Genomic DNA, 19,846 nt, shown 5'->3' with positions numbered 1-19,846 from the left:
TTATACGGATCAAGATGAGATACAATGCTACTCATCATCCACTCATGGACCAATTCGCGACCGACGTTAGGCTGCGCTATGTGAGTCTACTCCCTTCCCAGCTGACCCCAGCTCGCGGTTTCCGGGGGCTTCCTCGGCGATGTCGTCATTAGCATCTCCAAATTCTCAGGCGCATGGGATCCCCTTGTCCTGTTCATCCTAAGCGTGATATGGTATCAAGTCGTTCGGACGTCCGCCATGGAGGTGGCTATGATGTTTGGTCTTTATGTGGATGGTATCATCCCACTACAATACTATAGTGAGTAAACCAGGTGACCAAGCTGATGACAGTTGTGGAAGGATCCTATGCCCTACACAAAGAACATATCGACGACTATTGGCCCTTGTTCCTCATCGGAACCCTCATCGAAGTAGGAGCATACTTTCTGCTAGATCCCGAGCCCTTTACCTCGCTCGTCTGCCTCAAATCGCTCGTATTGGCTTGGATATGGCTCGGACGCAACGAGAAAGGTGTCTTTGTAAGTCTCACATAAACTTTGCTGATACCAGCTCTCCACCGCTATCCGAAAAGGCAAGGATGCCAAGCCCAGCAGCATTCCCGTTGGTGGCGTCGATTGGGTCGACACCAATACCCCTCCTCCCTTCCCCACCGACTCCAGGTATCCCACCGCCGCACGCGATCTCGCCGCAAAATATCCAGACCCTTGGTGTCGCTTGGGCATGATGCACAAGCTGAAACGTACGGGGACCGAAGATGGCAAAGAGATCTTGCGAGGCTGGCTCGCGGACCCCCCAAAAGAGTCCCGAGCCAAGCGATTTGCCGATGAGGCAAAGGCTGATGCCTTCAAGCACCCGCCCGTCCCAAAGACAAGCAGTTCGGGAACTAGATCAACCCCGACGCCACCGAATAGGCCTGATTCCACCCCTGCGCCACGAATCCCAATCCCCTCCGGTCCCACTAGCGATCTCGCGCGCGTACGACAGCAGCTCAAAAACTCAGGCCTCTACGACTCTGTCGTACGCGATGGCATGGTCGAGCACTGGCGAGCCGACCGGGACCGTGCCAATGCGGAGAATTCACTCAAGAGGTGGCTCACCGAAAAGGATGGCGACAAGTACGAAGAGAGAAAGAAGAATTACGGCGAAAAAGGCAGACTTGTCCAGCAGTGGCGGGACGAGCTTCAAGACCAGCGCGTGCCCGTCTACTTCGAGAACGAGACGGAAAAGTGGAACAAGATGTTGAGGGACCTATACCCCGATCCTTGGGTTCGATACGGTATGATCACGAGCGTCAAAGAGACGTCGGGCAAGAAGCGCGAGGCCAGAATCAAAGACTTCGCCACGAAGGAAGAACTACAAGCGGCTAGAACGGACAAGCACGGGGCGGTGGGCGAGCGCATACGCGACCTTTTCGATGACGAGGGATGGCATCGTGTGCCAGATGGCTTCCACTCGAAAGAAAAGCCGATGGACCGCGATGTGGCGGGTGGCGACAAAGGGGGTAAAGCGCTCAGTAAGGAGAAGCTCAGCTCGCTGAGAGCCAAGCTGGATGGATGTTCCATGCGAGAGGCAGAGAGAGCAAAGATCATCGAGGTCTTCAGTCGTCCCAGGTGCCAATCGCAGGAGGCGGCGGCGCTGGCAAGGCTCGAGGATCATAAAATCCAGCTGGAGCTGGACTCGGCGGAAAAGGCGGCGGCGGTCAAGCGGGTCGGGTCTTCATAATCCTAAAAAGGCAGGTGATAGCGAGAAGGAGGAGGAGGGTCCATGACTGTTCGCAGCTGGCCGTTGGAAAGAGAGGTCTAGCTTGATGCCACAATCAGGCAGTACGAGGAGAAGGCCGAAGACTCCGAGAACCCCCTGTGGGCAAAGAACGACTCAAAGAAGGACGGGAGGTGGAAGAAGGCGACGAGTGAATTAGCAGAGGGGCTGAAGTTCTTCAAGTAGCGACAAGTTAACTTGGCTCGAGGTCCAGGTCGAGGGTCCAGCTTATAGGGAAGATCATCAGTCAGAGTGACAGCTATGTGTAGATTGAAGTACGGCAGTAGATGTAAGACAGTTCAGCATATCACAATCGACGCTGTGGGTTCAAAGGGGGACCTGAAAGTTGACGGGTTTCTACCTCGACCTCAACTGTTCAACCTCCGCCTTCACGCTATAGCACATGCTCCAAGCCAGTCCAATTTCGCACCACCTGCTCCAGGTCCCCACGTCGCAACAAGTGGGCCGGGTGAGCTTGACCAACTCCACGTCGACAGCCCGTAGTCTGGCTTCCACGCTGTGCAGGTCAACCCGGGATGTATCTGCTGGGGAGTGAGTCATCAGGAGCTTTCTCCTCACGCTGTCCAAGCTGTCAGCGACCTTGAGCTCTGCAGGATAGAGAGAAGCATATATGCCTGTTGTCGAATCGCCGGGAGGTAAGGGGAAGGTGTCCGCATCAACTTCGCTGCTTGGGGGATCGCTGTCAATGGCGCAACCTACGCTCCGAGCTCTCCTAAGATCGACCTTGGCATTCGCCACTGCTTGGTGACGAACGGCGCAGAGCTGCTTGAGATTCGGTATGGTATCCTTCAACGATCGCAGACTAGTCAGAGTGATGTCGATCAATCTGGAGGTGTACAGAGCTGTGCTTATGAATCGCTGGGCTCGAAGGAGTGGTGAGCGAGCTTTCGCTCAGAATTTGCTTGCGAGTATTCCGTGAAGGAGAGGGTAGAGTCGACCGGCGCGGTGGTTGTTTCCTTGTCGGTCAACATGAGTACGAGCAGAAGACAAAGTGTCAGTGGCTCAGTGTGTGAACGTGACATTGGTAATCAGAACAAAGGATAGGGATCGCACGTCCGTCACCGCAAAGATCCCTTGTCCTACGTCATCATATGCTGCATACGACCATCCCCCTAGAACTTGTACTTTTCCATCGAGCTCTTGACGAGATCGATGATGACCGTATTGTCGAGCGGCATGTACTGATTGGTGACAAGCTTGATGGCCTCTTGGGCTACGATCCCTCCAAGGAAGGCGGCCGTGGTGGGAAGCGTAGAGAAGCCGCCACGAACGCTATCATTAGCGCATCCTCGTCGAGACTCACACTTCAGCTATAGCCTCGCTGGTCTCCGGTCCGCCTTCTGCACCAGGAACGACCGACTGAAGAAGCGACAAAGCCATCTCTTCGACTTGGCGATTCTCCTCGGCGAGATCGTCCGCTTCAGGCGATCCTGGCCATCGACCTGTGACCAGGTGGAAGCGCTCCGCGGCTAGCAGGGCGAGGTGAAGTCCGAGATGGATTGGCTTCTCCTCATCCACAAATTGCTCATCTACATTAGCTATGCCATCGACAAACTTACTGTAGACCTCCGCGACCAAACCTCTCATCTCCTTGCTCTCCTTCAACGCCCGCCCCTTGATGACCTGAACGCCGCCCGAGTTTCGCGCAAAGCTCTCAATCTCGTCTGCCGGGATGGCGTCTGCGGGAAGACCGATCCGGCCAAGCGTCTCGGCGACGATCTGCTTGAATCGAGCAAAGTCCGAGTTGAACTGGGCGCGGTACAGATTTTGCAGGGCGACGTAGGATGTGGTGGATGAGTGCATGTCCGGAAGGGTAGGCGAGATAGGTGGAAGGTGAGGAGCTTGAGATGTGTACTGCTTGAGCGCATGGAGGAGGATGTGAAGGTTTTTAGACTACATCAGCATAGTCTAAGGCAGACTTACGTTCTCAGAGACAGTAACAACCGCTTCATCCTCGAATAGCTGAGCGAGGTTGGGGTCGAGCTACATCAGCTATGTCAAGTTTAAACTCACCTCAGACTTGGTGAAACCCTGATACGACGACCGCAGTGCCTCGTCAAAGTTCTCTTCATCCGCCTTGTGTCGCCACGACTTGATCATATCCTTGAAAGCCGCGCGTTCCGCGTCGTCGTCCGAGTTGGGCAATTGACCACCGTGCTGACATCAGCTATGTTAGCATTGTACATACCTGCTCTCGCCATATGCTGACTGCCCGTGCCAGAATGACCACCCAGGGGATGTGCGAATGCTCCATCGAATCCATGCTGTCAAAGTCCAGACTGCGAGCGGCCTTCTCCAGCTCTGGGAAGGGTTGGTCCACTCTGAGCGTGTGCGTCTGCTCGGGGTGCGTATCGCTCACTAAAGTCAGCTCGGATGATTTGATGACCTACCGCAATGCTCCCTGAGCTGGACTTCGATCCTTCCAATGAATCCAGAGTTGCGAATGCAGATAAGAGGGACATCCGGTCCACCGACCTTTTCCGACGCTGACATCAGCGTTGCTAATTAATTTCTCACCCTTCCAGAGGATCTCTGCCAAGTCCATCTCGAGCTGAGGCTCAACATTGGAAGCGATGATCAAGGTGTACGCCGAGAAGAAGTCCGGATCAGACTGTAGCAACTGCGCGGGATCCTGCTATCAGCTTGGAATGGCCACTACTCACCTTGACTACCGCTGAGCCTTCGACAGCCGGGTTGAGCTCTTTCAAAAGTCTGTTCAGCTACCGCTGATCACAGACTCACTTGACAGCTTCTTCGGCGATATTTCGGCCGATGGTGTCGGGGTGGAGGAAGAAGTTGGTGGCGACATCCTGTGCCTCGACACTACGGGGACTGAGAATGGTAAAGTGGGCGATGCCTGCTATCAGCTTGTCTACTATATAGTGCCTACCTGGAAGGACGAGATTCTTGAGCGCCTGACAGCCGGTGGCATCACATCCTATGAGCAGCACCCTGGCGGCCTCCAGTGAACGTTGACCAGCTGATGCCCAGAGCCTGCCGTCAGCTGAGATGTGTCGTAGCTCACCTGAGTTGACGATCATATCGCCTAGCTTTGGCGTCGGGTCGGTATCTACATCATCAGTGGCCATCTTATGCTGCAAACCTACGAGGGGATAGCCTCCATCCCGGTCGTCGCGTCGGTTAGGTCCATGCCATCGCTCATTCTCGCCATTTTGACGGGTCGGTGGTTGCTAGGTGACGCTGGAGGCGTGCGGTGGGTCATCAGCAGCGGTGTCTGGGAGGCGCTGAATGAGAAGCGGAGCTAATACAAAGCGGACGAAAGAAGGTTGATTTGTACGAGTAACACTCTCCAGCGGCCGTTGAGCCAGAACGCGAGATACACATTCCTTATGCCGTCATTTCTAACGCACGGACTACCACTCTTATCCGTATCAATAGATGACGTGGCGACTCTAGGCGTGACTGGGTTGGGATTTTTTGAGACCGACTCAAAGATAACAGATTTCGCAAAGGTATCAAGCCAAAGTGCGTTCCTCTCCTAGCAACAGCTACGCTACATCTACCTAGCTAGGTAGACTGGGGTCATCATGTTCCGTACAATCAACCCAGCGAGATTATCAGCTCGCTCAGTCCGTCGCGTAGTACAGCGGACCCTCCCTCGCACCTACGCGGTAGCTGCCCCAGCGGTCGGCAACTACTCGCAGGTGGATGATGGACCTACCCTCAACTCCCCTTCCGAGCTCGCCAGGCGGATTTCGGCCAAAGTCCTTCCCCGCTTGGAAAAGCCCGACGTCAAAAAGGTGCTCGTAGTTGGGTCAGGCGGGCTGAGTATCGGACAGGCCGGAGAGTTCGACTATTCAGGTGAGCCCGCCTTTGACTCGGCTAACGTCAGGTTCTCAAGCCATCAAAGCTCTCCGAGAGAGCAACATCTCCACCATCCTCATTAACCCCAATATCGCTACCATCCAAACCTCCCACCACCTCGCAAACGAAATCTACTTCCTCCCCGTCACCGCCGATTATGTTGCGTACGTCCTCGAGAAGGAGCGCCCAGATGGGATCCTCCTCACCTTCGGTGGTCAGTCCGCCCTCAACGTCGGTATTCAACTCGACAAGATGGGTGTCTTGGAGAGACTCGGCGTCAAGGTCCTCGGAACCCCCATCCGAACCCTTGAAGTTTCGGAAGACCGAGAGCTCTTTGTCAACGCTTTGAACGGTATGTTCGCACTCGACTCGGCTAACATTAGAAATCGACATTCCCGCAGCCCAATCCACCGCCGTCTCCACCATTGAAGCAGCCCTCAGCGCGGCCAAGGAGATCGGCTACCCTATCATTCTCCGTTCCGCCTTCTCCCTCGGTGGTCTCGGTTCCGGATTCGCGCACGACGAGGAGGAGCTGCGCAACTTGGCCGCCAAGTCCCTCTCGCTCAGTCCCCAGGTGCTCATTGAGAAGAGTCTGAAGGGGTGGAAGGAGGTGGAATACGAGGTCGTGCGAGATGCTGCCGACGTGAGTAACAACCCAACATTGCTGACCCCAGAACACCATCATCTGCTGCAACATGGAAAACTTTGACCCCCTCGGCACCCACACCGGTGACTCTATCGTCGTCGCTCCCTCCCAAACCCTGACCGACGACGAGTACCACATGCTCCGGTCCGCCGCTATCAAGATTGTCCGTCACGTCGGAGTCGTGGGCGAGTGCAACGTCCAGTACGCACTCGACCCCGACAGCCGGGACTACCGAGTCATCGAGATGAATGCTCGTCTCTCCCGGTCGTCCGCTCTCGCCTCCAAGGCCACCGGTTACCCTCTCGCCTACACTGCTGCCAAAATCGCTCTCGGTCACACCCTCCCAGAACTCCCCAACGCCGTCACCAAATCTACTACCGCCTGCTTTGAGCCTTCCCTCGACTACATTGTCACCAAGATCCCCAAGTGGGATCTGGCCAAATTCCAGCACGTCGAGCGGACCGTCGGTTCGGCCATGAAATCCGTAGGCGAGGTGATGGCTATTGGGAGGACTTTTGAAGAGTCCCTCCAAAAAGCCATTCGCCAGGTCGACCCCATCTTTGCCGGGTTCGACGCCTACTGGAAGCCGGAAGACATGACGGCGGCGCTCACGGAGAACAACGACCGTCGGCTCTTTGCCATTGCCCATGCCATGCTCAACCTGGACTACTCGGTCGACAAGCTCCACAGTCTCACCAAGATCGACAAGTGGTTCTTGTACAAGCTTGAAAACATTGTCGAGGTGTACAAGCTTGTGCAAAACAAGCCGCTCGACCAAATAGACCGGGAGATGATGCTCACCGCCAAAAAGACGGGATTCTCGGACCTCCACCTCTCCCAGCTCATCGGTACCACCGAGGACAAGGTCCGGTCCCACCGCAAATCCCTCCACGTCACCCCCTTCGTCAAGCGTATCGATACCCTTGCCGCGGAATTCCCTGCCTACACCAACTACCTCTACACCACCTACAATGCCTCCACCCATGACATCGAATTCGACGAGCACGGAACCATGGTCCTCGGCTCCGGCGTCTACCGTATCGGCTCCTCGGTCGAATTTGATTGGTGCGCTGTCACTTGCTCCCGCGCCATCCGGGCGCTGGGCAAGAAGACCATCATGATCAATTACAACCCGGAAACCGTCTCGACAGACTTTGACGAGGCGGACAGGCTCTACTTTGAGGAGCTCGGGTTCGAGCGGGTGATGGACATCTACGAGCTGGAGGCGGCGGAAGGAGTGGTGGTCAGTGTCGGGGGTCAGCTCCCGCAAAACATTGCTCTGCGCCTCAAGCAGGTCGGCGTCAATGTCTTGGGAACAGACCCCGACCAGATTGACAACGCCGAGGACCGCCACAAGTTCTCGTCCATCCTCGACTCGATCGGCGTAGACCAGCCCGCCTGGACAGAGGCGACCAGTCTCCAGGCGGCCAAGGACTTTGCCAACAAGGTCAATTATCCCGTCCTCATCCGTCCCTCGTACGTCCTCTCTGGTGCAGCCATGAGCGTCGTCTGGGACGACTCGGAGATGGACGCCAAGCTCTCTGCAGCGGCCAACGTTTCCCCCCTCCACCCCGTCGTCATTTCGCAATTCATCGACAATGCCCAGGAGATCGATATCGATGCGGTCGGTCACCAGGGCCGGCTCCTCGTCCACGCCGTCTCGGAGCACGTCGAGAACGCCGGTGTCCACTCGGGCGATGCCACCCTCGTCCTTCCCCCCTTCTCCCTCAGCTCAGGCGACCTTGACCGGCTCAAGGAAATCGCCGAAAAGGTCGCCAAGGCGTTCGACATCTCTGGTCCCTTCAACATGCAAATCATCCGATCCCCTCCTGTCGACGGTGCCGAGGCCACACTCAAGGTCATCGAGTGCAACCTCCGCGCATCCCGGTCCTTCCCTTTCGTTTCCAAAGTCCTCGGTACCAACTTCATCGACGTTGCCTCGGCCGCCATCATGAACATCAACGTTCCTGAACCGGTCGACCTGATGAAGGAGCGCCGGGACTATGTAGCCATCAAGGTCCCACAATTCTCCTGGACTCGTCTTCCCGGTGCGGACCCATTCCTCGGTGTCGAGATGGCGTCGACCGGCGAAGTCGCTTCCTTCGGTAAGGACATTCACGAGGCGTACTGGGCGGCATTGCTCTCGGTGAACGGCTTCAAGCTGCCTCGACCCAACAGCGGGTTCTTGCTGGGAGGTGATGTCGCTCGACCAGAAATGGTCATGGTGGCCGAGAACCTGATCAATCTCGGATTCAAGCTCTACACACATGGTGAGTAACAATTTGAACGCGCTGACCTCAGCTGCGGACGTCGAACAGCACATCAACTCGAAACCCTACCTCTCCATCAAGAAGATCTTTGTCCCAGTCAAGGATAAGCGCAAGCTGCGAGAAGTCCTCGAGGAGAATGAAATCACCTCGGTCATCAACATTGCCCGATCGCGAGCCGCCGAGTGAGTTTGGAATGCGACTGAGCTGATGACAGCACCCTCGACCCTGACTATGCTTCCCGACGTGCAGCAGTGGACTTTGGTATCCCCGTGAGTACATGTGTAGACCTCGCTGACGACAGCTCATCAACAATGCCAAACTCGCCGTCCTGTTCACCGAAACGCTGGCCAAAAAGTTCCACAACTCCCCCCTCCCCTATGTCGAGGGCACCAACCCGCCCGAGGTCAAGTCCTGGAAGGAGTTCGTGCCTGCTTCGGCTTCTCAGTAAATCTTCATTCTGCATCAGGGCTTTCATGTTTAGAGGGTTTGTATATAGTAGATTTCATAGGCATTGCATCTAGCACCTTTCCGATTTTGAAACATTCAGCCTCAAATGACGCACGGACAAAGGTGCCACACTCAATTCCCGACCGCCATTCTCCGGCGAAATTCACCGCATGCGGGTCATTCCAACCTTTGACCTTTATTTCAAGCTAATAGCATTACAACTACACCTAGGCACTTCTATAGCCTATACAAACGACGCCCACAATGTCTGTGGTGTCAAAGAACCCGTTCGACCTCCTCGGTGGTGCGTTACTGTGCGAAATTTCGAAGAAGGGAGGAGGAAAGGAGCTGGAACTGGCGGAATGTTGGCGGAACGAAGGGACAGGAGAGTTGGGCTAATCCCACAGAGGACGGCGACGCGTCTCCCGCTCCCGCCCCCAAGGTCGCAGCCAAGAAGGCCGACGCTCCGGCCGCACCCGCTCGTGCTGTCCCCGGTGCCGCCAAGCCCGCTGCTGCTGGTGGTGACCGTGGTGGACGAGGTGGACGCGGCGGACCCCGCGGTGCGCCCAGGAACACCTACCGGAACGAAGGCGACCGCAACACTGGACCCACCAGCTCGGAAGGCGTTGCTGAGGGCATGGAGACTCCTGGTGGATTCGACGGCGAGCGTGTCGGTGAGTTCTGCATGTTGGGCTCAAGGACTATTGCTTACGGGCAGCTCCCTCCCGCAAGGGCAACCACGTCCGTGACGCCCACACCAAGGGTCCTCCCGGCGACAGGCCCGCCAGGAACCTCACCTCGGGCGGTCACACTTCGCGCGGCGGTCGTGGCGGTGGAAGCCGTGTCCCGGCTCAGGGCGGCGAGAGGAGGCAATTCGAGAGGCGGAGCGGTGGTCTCCCGGACAGCCAGAAGAAGATTGAGCACGGTTGGGGCGCGAACGAGGGCGAGGCCGAGCTGACCGGTGAGTATGTCCTTTTGGTCGTGTGCTTGGCTGACCCGACAGCCGAGGTTGAGGGCCAGCAGGACGCTGTCAAGGAGGAGAACGCTCCTCAGACCCCCGTGGGCGAGGAGGCGGATGGCGGATGGGGAGCTGCCGACGACGCACCGGCCGCTGCTGCCGCCGAGACCACCGAGGCTGCAGAGCCGGTCGAGCCCGAGGAGGTCCAAAAGTCGCTCGATGAGTACCTCGCTGAGCGTGCCGCCCAGGCCGTTAGCTTCGGCAAGAAGGAATCGAGACAGGTGTCTGCCGAGACCGTCGAGGGTCGGGAGTTCAGGAGGGCTGCTATGGACGACTTTTACGCTCCCAAGGTAGGTTTTCTCTGGGCGCTGTCAGGATCTGGCTGATAATCTAGGAGAAGAAGGAGGCCAAGTCGTCCAAGACCGCCCCCAAGAAGGAGAAGGTCTACATTGCCTTTGACGGTCAATTCGCTACTCCCCCAGGTGGCGGTGACCGCCCGAACCGAGGCGACCGAGGGGAGCGTGGCGGTCGAGGTGGATTCGGCGGCGAGCGTGGCGGACGGGGCAGGGGTGGACCCCGAGGGGCTGCCAGCCGGGGGGCGCGTGGCGGTGCCGGTGCGGGCCGGGGTGGTGCTGCTCGAGGCGGTGCCAACCTCGACTCGAACGACCAGACCGCTTTCCCTGCGCTTGGCGCATAGGCGACCTTCGGGTATATATAGCTTGGTAGGCTAAAACAACCACATACGGATGGCGAGCTCTGCTCCCATGATGGATCATCAGGATAACTTTTCGCTCGCTGATGACGCCAATCGCTTCTGCACTGATCTAATGAAGTACATCCTGTTTGTCTTACATATACTAAACAAACCGCTCTGATGGGAAAAAGAAAATCAAAAGCTAGAACGCGGGGACCATTGGAGTGGTCTATCCTACACCTCGGAGCCACTCAGCAACATCCGCCCTTCTTGGCCTGAGATCCCTCGCCGAGATTGACATTCCCATCTGTCTGCGCTGCATTGGCCGCGCCGCTTCGTCGGCCAGCAGGGACCGGCTTGGGTGCGATAGTGTCGATGGGGATTGTTTTGGCTGAAGTGTGAGCGAAGATGGAATGTCGAATGAGGAGCAAACCCACCAATCTCAGTAAACAAGTCGCCAACATTCTGGCCAGTCTTGGCACTAGCCTCATAGAAGAGCAGGTTCGACTCTTTGGCGTACGCCTCCGCCTCGGCAGTGTACACCTGTCGTAGCGAGTCGGACGTGGACGCTGCGGCAGCTGGACGAGGCTTTGAGGATCCCGCCTCGTCGGCAGTGTCCTCGTCGTCCTCGCCATCGGTAGACTTGACCTCGTCCTCGTCATCTGCCGCGTCGACTGGGGGTGCGGGTACGGCTGAGCTTGCAGCATCGTCGTTGACCAAGTCGAGCTGCAAATGTCAGCATGAAACCCACGATGTAGAGGCTTTTACTCACCTTGTTTCCGACCAAAGCGATGACAATGTTGGGCGAAGCTTGTCTCTGCAGCCTGCAACGTCAGCTACGACTCCATGCCGAAAGGGCGCGGTACTCACTCCTTCACCCATGCCTTGGCTTTCTCAAGCGACGACGCCTTGGTGATATCGTACACCACAACTGCTGCTTGGGCGTTTCGGTAGTACATCGGCGCAAGGGAGTGGAACTGAACAATCAGTCTGGTATCTTACAGGATCTGGGTACCGGTCTAAGCGTACTCGTTCTGCACATATCAGCTAGTCCTCCAGACAATCCATATCTCCAATTTACCTTGTCCTGCGGTATCCCAAATCTCGAACTTCACCACCCTGTTCTCGAGCCTACATTCTGCACCGTCAGCTTCTTATCTTGTGCTTGTCAATGATAAACATACTCTGTGTCAAGAATGCCGCGCCGATGGTTGGCGACGTATTCTCGTTGAAGTCATTCTGAACAAATCGCAATACCAGCGAGGATTTACCGACTGCAGCTTCGCCTGATACTCATCAGCTACAATCTTTCGGCAATACTGCTACTGCTAGACGGAACGAGCATACCTAGAAGGACGAGCTTGACTTGAACTGCTTTGAGGGAGGAGTCGTCCGAGGATGCCATGTCGGCGGCGAATTGATCCGCGTTTGGGTTTGGCTAAATGAAAAGCGTCTAGTGAAGTCGGAGTATGATCGTGAGTAGTGTAGGAGCGTATCCCTTAGAACTGTCTGTGACTGTAATCAAGTGAGTAGATGTATAGAGGATGAGAGATAGATAGCGATATGAAGCGAGTGAAATGACGTCCGCGCGCACCGCAGCTACAAAGGAGACGTTACGTCAGCCTGCTAGTTTAGTTCCGGGTACCTAGCCTGTACGTACACGGTGTGGAGTCCCCATTCCAACCTACTGATCCATGTCGAACCAGCTCTGGCTCAGAGCTCTCTACTGTATATTGCTTCTCAGCGCCTATCACATACATCTGACTGTGCGAACCAGTACCGAAAGCCGTTCATATCTGGCTATCCGATCGACTTCTTCCATCGCCTCAAGTCGCACCTTCCACCGCAGAGGCTCGCGCATGATGCCCGCCCAACAGGCCCAACCATCACATTCTCCTCAACAACAACATCAGCAACCACAAGCGTATAGCAACGAGCAAGCGCAGCAACCGCAAGCCACAGAGCTCAGCGTTATATTATGCACAGCTGGATGTGGGTTTCGGCCGCTGGCACTTCGGAAGAGAACAGCACTGACGAGGCAGATGACCACTCTATCCGGTTCTGGGAGGCATGGAGCGGGATTTGCTACAGGCAAATAACCTTGCAGCCACAATGGGTAGGTTCCTCTCGAGGATGGTTGAGCTTAGCTGACGATTCTCTAGAAACAAGTCAACCGCTTAGCTATCTCACCCGACAAGAAGTTCCTCGCTGCAGCCACAAATCAGTCCGTCCGGATATGGGACATACCGAGCATGTCAAATACACCAATATCAGCCCTCGAAGGACACACAGGGAACGTCACGGCGCTGGCATACTCGGCGCAGGGGAAATGGATAGTCACAGGAAGCGAGGACTCGACCGTCAGAGTATGGGATACAAAGTAGGTCTCGGGGTTGAGACGAGGGTACGGCTTGTCGAGCAGGAGCTGACGGAAGAGAAGTGGAGGGGTCCAGCTCAAGTACGAGCACGATGCGCCGGTCAATGATGTCGTTATTCACCCAAATCAGGGCGAGCTGATCAGCTGCGACCAGGCGGGGAGTGTCAAAATATGGGATCTGGCGGAGAATACTTGTACGCATGAGCTGGTAAGTTTTGAATGGAAAGATCCCAGCGAGCTGGGAGTAAGAAGCTAATTGTCAGGTCCCAGACGAAGATGTAGCGATTCGGAGCGTCTCTATCTCCTCTGACGGCTCTACTCTTGTCGCCGGAAACGACCTCGGAATGTGTTACGTCTGGAAGATCAGCTCGGATGGAGAATCCTCAGGACTTCACCCGGTCACCAGTTTCCAAGCACATCCAAAGTATATCACTCGATGCCTAATGAGCCCAGATACAAAGTCAGTACACTAGAATGCAGCGAGACGGCGCTGATTATCTCAGACAACTCGCTACATGCTCGGCGGATCAAACGATAAAAGTCTGGTCAACGGCGAATTACGAGTTCACACTCCAAAAGACACTAGGAGGACACCAACGCTGGGTGTGGGATGCTGCATTCAGTGCAGATTCAGCATACTTGGTGACCGGTCAGTACTCCCTATCCTCACCTCAACATCGACTGACTCTCAGCATCATCAGACCACGCAGCACGGTTATGGGATCTGGCGACTGGAGAGACGGTACGGCAATATGATGGCCATCATCGCGCGGCGGTGTGCTGCGCCCTGAATGATATCAATTTGGCGTGAAGAGGATCTGCGATCGCTATGTGTAGAAGTATACAAAGCTAGATCTAGACGGGATTTGCCGTAGATACGCATTACTGGGCGGTCATGTTGGCTGAAACAACTTCATATGAGATTCGCCTAAGTAGCCTACACGAACCCATCTTCCCTCCTTCCGCCGCATCCCCTTAATTGAGAACCTTCCGCAACTCCTTCTTCTGAACTGGTGTGATGCTTGTCGGGAAAATGACGTTCCATTTGACGACGAGATCTCCCTTGCGCTTGACTGACGATGCTTTCGAGATTGGCATGCCCTCGCCTGGTATACGTGTCTCTGCTCCGGGTTGAACAATCTACAGCGTCAGCTTGAAACAATGTCCTTCGATCTGATAGACTCACCCCGCTCGGTGCTGTGACCTGTATTCTCCGCCCATCCAGCTGTTCCACCTCCTTGGTGATCTCTCCTCCTCCGTCGGGACCCAGGAGCGCTTGCGAGAGTGTGATGTTGAGCTTGGTATGCAGGTCATCGTCAACCCGCTCGAACCGAGAGTGAGGCTTGTCCTCAACAACAAATGTAACAGTCCTGGAGTGTCAGCTTTGACCTTGAACCAGGCGGTAGACTCACTGGCTCTGCCCATACTCGTCCTCATTCCCCGCACCGGCAAACTTGATCTTGGTTCCCTTCTTCCATCCCGCCTTGTACGCCACTTCCAAAATCTTCTCCTCTTGCCTGCCGGTCGCGGTATGCCGAGTGATCTTGAGTCGCTTCGTTCCTCCCTTGTACAGCTCCTCAAGAGTGAGAGCGAGCGGCTTGGTGATCTCGCCCGGCGGAGGTGGGTCCTGTCCGCCACCTCCTCCTCCACCGCCGCCGAATCCGCCAGGCATGCCACCCATACCGCCCATCCCTCCCATTCCCCCCATGCCTCCCATCCCGGGCATACCTCCTCCCATCCGCGATGATCTGCTCCGGCCTCCACCACCACCAAACATGTCCTCCATTCCGCCTCCACCACCACCGAAGAACGCGCTAACACGTCAGCTCAAGTCCGAGTATGGAGTGAAGACTTACTTGAAGAGGTCATTGGGATCAGAGGCGTGGTAGTGTCCTCCACCTCCTCCAGGGAACCCGCCGAAACCACCTCCGCCTCCTCCACCCCCGCCTCCACCCTTCAGTCCCTCTTCACCCAATTGGTCGTACACCTCCCTCTTGTTCTGAAGCTGTCAGCTTGCTATACTGGTTTGGGACATTCGCAGCTCACCGGGTCAGACAGGACCTCATATGCTTCACCGATCTACTCAGTCAGTCTAGGTAACAGGTAAAGTAAGCAATTGCAATCTCACCTTCTTGAACTTGATCTCCGCTGCCGCCCGCTTCTCAGCGGGGTTCTTGTCGGGATGATGTCTGAGCGACTCTTTGCGGTAGGCCTGCAGAGTCAGCCCCAGAGCTATGGGTTCGACCGTTTGAAAGCACGAAACAAGACCCACCTTCTTGATTTCGGCCTCCGAGGCGTCCTTGTCTATACCGAGGACCTGCGAAGTGAGTATGGGTCGGACAGCTCATCCTTGCTTGCGACGCACCTTGTAGTACTCTGTGTTGTTGGGCATTGTGTTTGTAGTGGTGTGGGGATATCGTGCTCAGCAGATATAAAGGTAGAGCAAGGTATAGAATAGCTTGGGTTCTAGCAAACGCTGGAAATCTCAGCTGCTGATGTCATCGATTCCGTCGGAAGGAGGGAGTGGGGGGATGACTTAAAGTCGAGCGAAGAGTGGGGGTGATCCCTTCTTCCTCTGCAAGGGGCACTTGATCGTCCGCAAACTCATCTGCATGCTATACATACACCCCTCACAGCAGGATGCTAGCACCAGCAGGTGTAGACTCAGAGAGCAGCGATGAAGATGAAGTATCACCGATCACCTCGGCCTCACCATCCCCTACACGCGCCAAGTTCTCCTTTAAAAGCCTTTTTGTCCCGCCAAAGTTGTCGACGACTCCACCCTTACCGCCCAAAGCATCAGAAGCAGGTGCCTCCGGCGCGGATATTGCCTCAGCTCCTGGTGGTCCATCCAGCGACTCGACCATGGAGAAGGAACCTCATGGACCGCTGCAGAGGCTCAAGCGCAGGGTGCGGATATTGGCCAAGGGGGACGATAAGCCTACTACGAACAAGGGGGAGTCGGTGGTGGAGGAAGCGGCGGCGCAGGTGGATGAGTCAGCGTTGGCTGGAAATGGTCAGGGAGGGGTTGAGGATGAAGAGAAGGAGCCTGCCGCGGTCGAGATGCTGAGTCTGTTGAGGCAGTTGATGGCGCAACAGGCGAAGCAGGAGCCTCCTACCAAAATTGACCCCTTACCAACTCCCACCGCTGATACGCCTTCTGATCTCAGTTCAGTAGCTCCGACCGTAGAGCCCAAGAAGGACGCGGCTGCAAAGCTGAAGCCACCTCCCGCACGGCCACCACTCACTCTGCCGCTCAAGACGAACCCCTCCACCCTGTCCGTACCGGCCCATAACGGTGCATCCTTACCTACCTTCAACGTCATCCCGGGAGATCATGCTGCTGTAACGCCGGGACTGAACGATACTTACTTCAACCCGACACACCATCCCATTCCTACTCAGCAACCCGCCCATCCTACTGGACAGCCCAGCGGCAGCGATCAGCAGGTACCCCCTCAGCAGGTACCCCCTCAGCAGGGATGGCAGCCTCACCAGCCGTCACCACAGCACTATCCGGGGTACGGGCCGCCACAGGCGCCTTATCACATGGCAATGCCTCCTCCCATGTATCCCCATCCCTCCGTCCTGCAGCCATGGCATCCCAGCAATCAGCCGCTGTCCCCTCACATCGGCTATCAAAACTATCCGCCCTATTCGCGGTATCCGTCCCAGGGCCCGTACTCGAATCCTCCTCAGACTGCTCCTTTGCCATTCTCGAACCAGCCTACCTACAACAGCTACACGCCGTATTCGCCTACATCGCCAAGCTCGTACCAACAGTATGCGCCTGGCAGCGCCTATCCTCCCTCGGGTCCTCGTCCTCTATGGTCAGCCTTTCCTCTGAATCAAGACACAGGAGACCCCAACTTACAGCGACCTTACCATCCGCAGTCGCAGCCGCCTTGGCAAGTAGATCCATACAATCGACCGCCGTGGTCACCAGCTTCGCCACTCGCTAATCCCTGGCAGCACTTTGATCCACCTGATCCTGGCTGGGCCGCTCAGCCAATTTCCGGCCAGCCTGAGACTCAAGATGGAAGAGATGATGGAGCAAAGGGGCTCAACAGAAACGCCGATCAACCGCTTCCGAAAGCTGACGAGACTACCCAGATCGTGCGATCGACCGCTCTCAGCAACGGCAGTGCAGTCAGGACACCACCCTCCCCGCGGGAGCAGCAAGGTCCGAACGATCCGTCCAAATCGGCGAGAACGGCCGCTCAGGCAATCCCCACGCGTACGGGGGCACCTCCCGAGCGACCCAAGCGGAGGGAGGCGGAAACTGGGCAAGAACGTGCAGGGGATCCGATGGTGAAGGAGAGAAGGGCGCCTTCAGCTTCAGAGGGAGCTATCGTGAGACGAGCTTCTGGTCAGGATAAGGCCACGCCAGGTGAACGAGCGAAAGAGTCAAGCAGATCAACGATCGCCAGCGAAACAAGATCGACGCGGGCACTCACATCCTCAAAGCCAGTGCAAGCTGAACCTCGAGATGAGCCATTCGCAGGCATGTTGACGTCTCGCCCCCCGCAGGTAGGCCATTCATCGGGAGAACCGACGTCCGGAGGGGGGTCAGGTGAATGGAGCAAAGCACTGATCTCGTTGGCTGTCTGCATAGGTAAATTTGGTCCTCCGCGCGTACTTGCTGGGTACTAATGGTCAGACCTTCTATACTCGTCTTTCCACCGCATCAAGGCGAAGCAAGATGACACCGGTCGAGACCATACCCAGCTGATCATGAAGCTAGTCATTGGACTCGCGAAGACCCTCGCCGCAGGCAAAGACCTTCCCAGCGCGTTTGAGGCGGTGTTGGGCGATAAGAGGGGAGGAGAGGGTAAGTTACGGTACAATGGTCCGAATGTACGAAGCTGACATATCAGTCTTCGCGAAAGAGCTCAACAATGTTGCCGGCTTCATCGCACACTCCCATTTATACCACGGCGAGGTCCCGGAGGGAAAACGGGGCGTAGGGAAAGGAGAGGCGTCAACCCCGAGTCACGGTATCGTCCAGCTTTGTGAGTACCGTGTAGGCCTGACTCGATGGAGCTAATCTGCACAGTACTCTCGAATGACAAGCTACATGATACGCTACAAGGCTGGCCAATCGCTGCCTATCTCACACCCGGAGTCATCAGTATCGTCAAGGATCTAGCGGTCAGATGGAAGGACGATGACTTGAGCCTGAAAGTGTGAGCAATCCTCGCTTCGAGTGAGGCTCTGCTGACGGCTCAGTATACTCAGGTCCGTCCTGGCAATACGCCAAGAACTCGAGCACCCGTCAAGACCTCATCAACTGCCAGCCGGAGGTCTTCTGGACCAGCTCGCGGTGGTACTCAGCAAGCAGCTCAAGCACCAGAGCACGAGTTCTAGGCTCCCAAGCGGTAAACCAGCCCCCGCATCTACACCGCGACCTCCGGTACCTCAAGCAACTAGTAGGCCAGAACCAGGTCGTCAGCGATCCACCACTCCGAAGGATCCTCCGCCCCTGGAGCGCTCAGCGCTCAAGCCCCAACCAATCACAGCAGCGCAAGATTCGAGTGATTCTGCTTACTCTGCTTCGGAACCAGAGTCACCGGGGACGCTCGAGTCGGACGAAGAGGCGGAGATGATGCTCGGCATGGCCGACAGCGGACCGCCTGCTCAGCCCAGGCAGTCAGGAGGACACAGTCATGATCGACCTCGAAGGGAGCAGGTCCAGGCGGCAAAAGAGGTCTTGATGCGATAAGTATATGAGGCAGGTTATGGTCAGCTTCTTTGGTCTCGAGCTTTAGGAAGATGTACGGGACATGAGTTGAGACACGAGCGTCAGTAGTCTCTCCGAGCTGCTCTATCTGGTCTATGACGATCGGTCCTCGTCTCTAGTCCAAAGGTCCTGTTAGGGACAGCAACTTGAGGCCTCGAGCTTGGCCATGGTGGAGAGGGCTTGATTCGTTAGTGGTGCACCACAAGATCTGAGCCAAGATCGTAAAGGCGACTGACATCATTTACTCTGTACATGGGACTTTCTTCCCCTGTCCGAGTCTCTTGGCGCCCGCCGATACCGCGTGACCAGGGCGTGGCCGCTTGCTACAATGTGGGTCCCGCGCGCTGCCGGACCCGTTGATCGCCGAACACCCGTGCTCACACTGCTCGATGCTGGGTCCAGACCCAGGGATCTCGAATGCGATTTGACACTAGGCAGTAACGACTAGGGTAGGGGATGGGCGATACTGTCCGTGGGCGCGCGAAAAGGCGGAGCTGAACGGAGCAGTGCGCGGCAACGCCGATGCATCCGTCGAGGCAGACCTAGGCAGACAGAGGCAGACAAGTCTAAAAGCGGCAGTGGTCTGCGGCAGTGGCGTGGCGTGCAGTAATAGCCAGCAGTCAGGCACGCGCGTACCTGATCGCCACGACCCCGGATACCGGCGATACTTCCTGATCTTGCCTCAAAAGGGAATTTTGCAGGTGACACCGACCATCTTTTCACCATCTTTCCCTAACGCTTGACCTCTCTTTCCCGCATTCCAAGGTTCCGCGGAGACCGGAAGCCTTGGAAAGTGCGGCTAGCGAGCAGATGATTGCCAACCGTAACTTCCATACCCGCTCGCTAAAGCGTACGACTCGTCATAGTTCGGAAGCTGTCCCAAATACTGACGCTTACCCTGGCCAAAATGCCTAATAATAGTTGCCGCCCTTGGGGTATGCGGCAATGGCGACATCTTGGGGAGGAGATCTGTACCCGATCTGGGAATAACGACGAGAACGGCTATCGGTGTGCCTGACCGGGGTGCCCAGAGAAGGCCCCGACGGAGCCAGCGCTAAGACACTACTTTTAGCGGGGCAGCCGATTGAAAAATGTGGAGGTAGTCCCCCA

General features: G+C 56.3%; 8 protein-coding genes across 8 annotated transcripts; 5 read left to right on the top strand and 3 right to left on the bottom strand.

The window, feature by feature from the left end:
• Positions 1–44: 44 nt before the first annotated feature.
• MKK02DRAFT_42580 (uncharacterized protein) lies at positions 45–1,722 on the top strand (the record flags this gene model as incomplete). Its single annotated transcript, XM_053092059.1, has 4 exons — positions 45–80; positions 112–298; positions 331–518; positions 550–1,722. 4 exons carry the CDS (start codon positions 45–47, stop codon positions 1,720–1,722), a joined length of 1,584 nt encoding a protein of 527 aa, XP_052947969.1.
• A 1,169-nt stretch (positions 1,723–2,891) lies between these two features.
• Positions 2,892–5,002, bottom strand: MKK02DRAFT_36064 (ubiquitin-activating enzyme subunit; the record flags this gene model as incomplete). The annotated part of the gene is made up of 13 exons (XM_053089337.1): positions 2,892–3,051; positions 3,083–3,317; positions 3,339–3,672; positions 3,703–3,741; positions 3,793–3,936; positions 3,968–4,137; positions 4,170–4,265; positions 4,297–4,411; positions 4,443–4,491; positions 4,522–4,636; positions 4,670–4,773; positions 4,805–4,849; positions 4,887–5,002. The coding sequence occupies 13 exons, from the start codon at positions 5,000–5,002 to the stop codon at positions 2,892–2,894; spliced, it is 1,722 nt and encodes a 573-aa protein (XP_052947968.1).
• A 325-nt stretch (positions 5,003–5,327) lies between these two features.
• MKK02DRAFT_23052 (putative carbamoyl-phosphate synthase arginine-specific large chain) lies at positions 5,328–8,968 on the top strand (the record flags this gene model as incomplete). The annotated part of the gene is made up of 7 exons (XM_053086665.1): positions 5,328–5,601; positions 5,633–5,956; positions 5,988–6,247; positions 6,279–8,520; positions 8,552–8,702; positions 8,735–8,789; positions 8,822–8,968. The coding sequence occupies 7 exons, from the start codon at positions 5,328–5,330 to the stop codon at positions 8,966–8,968; spliced, it is 3,453 nt and encodes a 1,150-aa protein (XP_052947967.1).
• Positions 8,969–9,231: 263 nt separating this feature from the next.
• On the top strand, positions 9,232–10,622 carry MKK02DRAFT_42577 (uncharacterized protein; the record flags this gene model as incomplete). Its single annotated transcript, XM_053092058.1, has 5 exons — positions 9,232–9,271; positions 9,375–9,641; positions 9,686–9,928; positions 9,971–10,275; positions 10,320–10,622. The coding sequence occupies 5 exons, from the start codon at positions 9,232–9,234 to the stop codon at positions 10,620–10,622; spliced, it is 1,158 nt and encodes a 385-aa protein (XP_052947966.1).
• A 248-nt stretch (positions 10,623–10,870) lies between these two features.
• On the bottom strand, positions 10,871–12,024 carry MKK02DRAFT_42576 (ras family-domain-containing protein; the record flags this gene model as incomplete). The annotated part of the gene is made up of 8 exons (XM_053092057.1): positions 10,871–11,010; positions 11,057–11,345; positions 11,392–11,443; positions 11,490–11,596; positions 11,622–11,653; positions 11,701–11,757; positions 11,804–11,905; positions 11,967–12,024. The coding sequence occupies 8 exons, from the start codon at positions 12,022–12,024 to the stop codon at positions 10,871–10,873; spliced, it is 837 nt and encodes a 278-aa protein (XP_052947965.1).
• Positions 12,025–12,481: 457 nt separating this feature from the next.
• MKK02DRAFT_36061 (WD40-repeat-containing domain protein) lies at positions 12,482–13,807 on the top strand (the record flags this gene model as incomplete). The annotated part of the gene is made up of 7 exons (XM_053089336.1): positions 12,482–12,611; positions 12,662–12,735; positions 12,782–12,999; positions 13,057–13,204; positions 13,260–13,456; positions 13,500–13,645; positions 13,689–13,807. 7 exons carry the CDS (start codon positions 12,482–12,484, stop codon positions 13,805–13,807), a joined length of 1,032 nt encoding a protein of 343 aa, XP_052947964.1.
• Positions 13,808–13,971: 164 nt separating this feature from the next.
• Positions 13,972–15,388, bottom strand: MKK02DRAFT_31673 (putative type II HSP40 co-chaperone; the record flags this gene model as incomplete). Its single annotated transcript, XM_053088359.1, has 8 exons — positions 13,972–14,136; positions 14,183–14,366; positions 14,409–14,810; positions 14,853–14,995; positions 15,043–15,075; positions 15,125–15,208; positions 15,269–15,313; positions 15,362–15,388. 8 exons carry the CDS (start codon positions 15,386–15,388, stop codon positions 13,972–13,974), a joined length of 1,083 nt encoding a protein of 360 aa, XP_052947963.1.
• Positions 15,389–15,636: 248 nt separating this feature from the next.
• Positions 15,637–18,718, top strand: MKK02DRAFT_31672 (uncharacterized protein; the record flags this gene model as incomplete). Its single annotated transcript, XM_053088358.1, has 5 exons — positions 15,637–17,526; positions 17,737–17,827; positions 17,874–18,008; positions 18,053–18,182; positions 18,226–18,718. 5 exons carry the CDS (start codon positions 15,637–15,639, stop codon positions 18,716–18,718), a joined length of 2,739 nt encoding a protein of 912 aa, XP_052947962.1.
• Positions 18,719–19,846: the final 1,128 nt, after the last annotated feature.

Source organism: Dioszegia hungarica, assembly GCF_025882075.1.
Source record: "Dioszegia hungarica strain PDD-24b-2 chromosome Unknown MKK02contig_6, whole genome shotgun sequence".
Classification (NCBI taxonomy): Eukaryota; Fungi; Basidiomycota; class Tremellomycetes; order Tremellales; family Bulleribasidiaceae; genus Dioszegia; species Dioszegia hungarica.
This window is presented reverse-complemented; position numbering and strand designations above follow the sequence as displayed.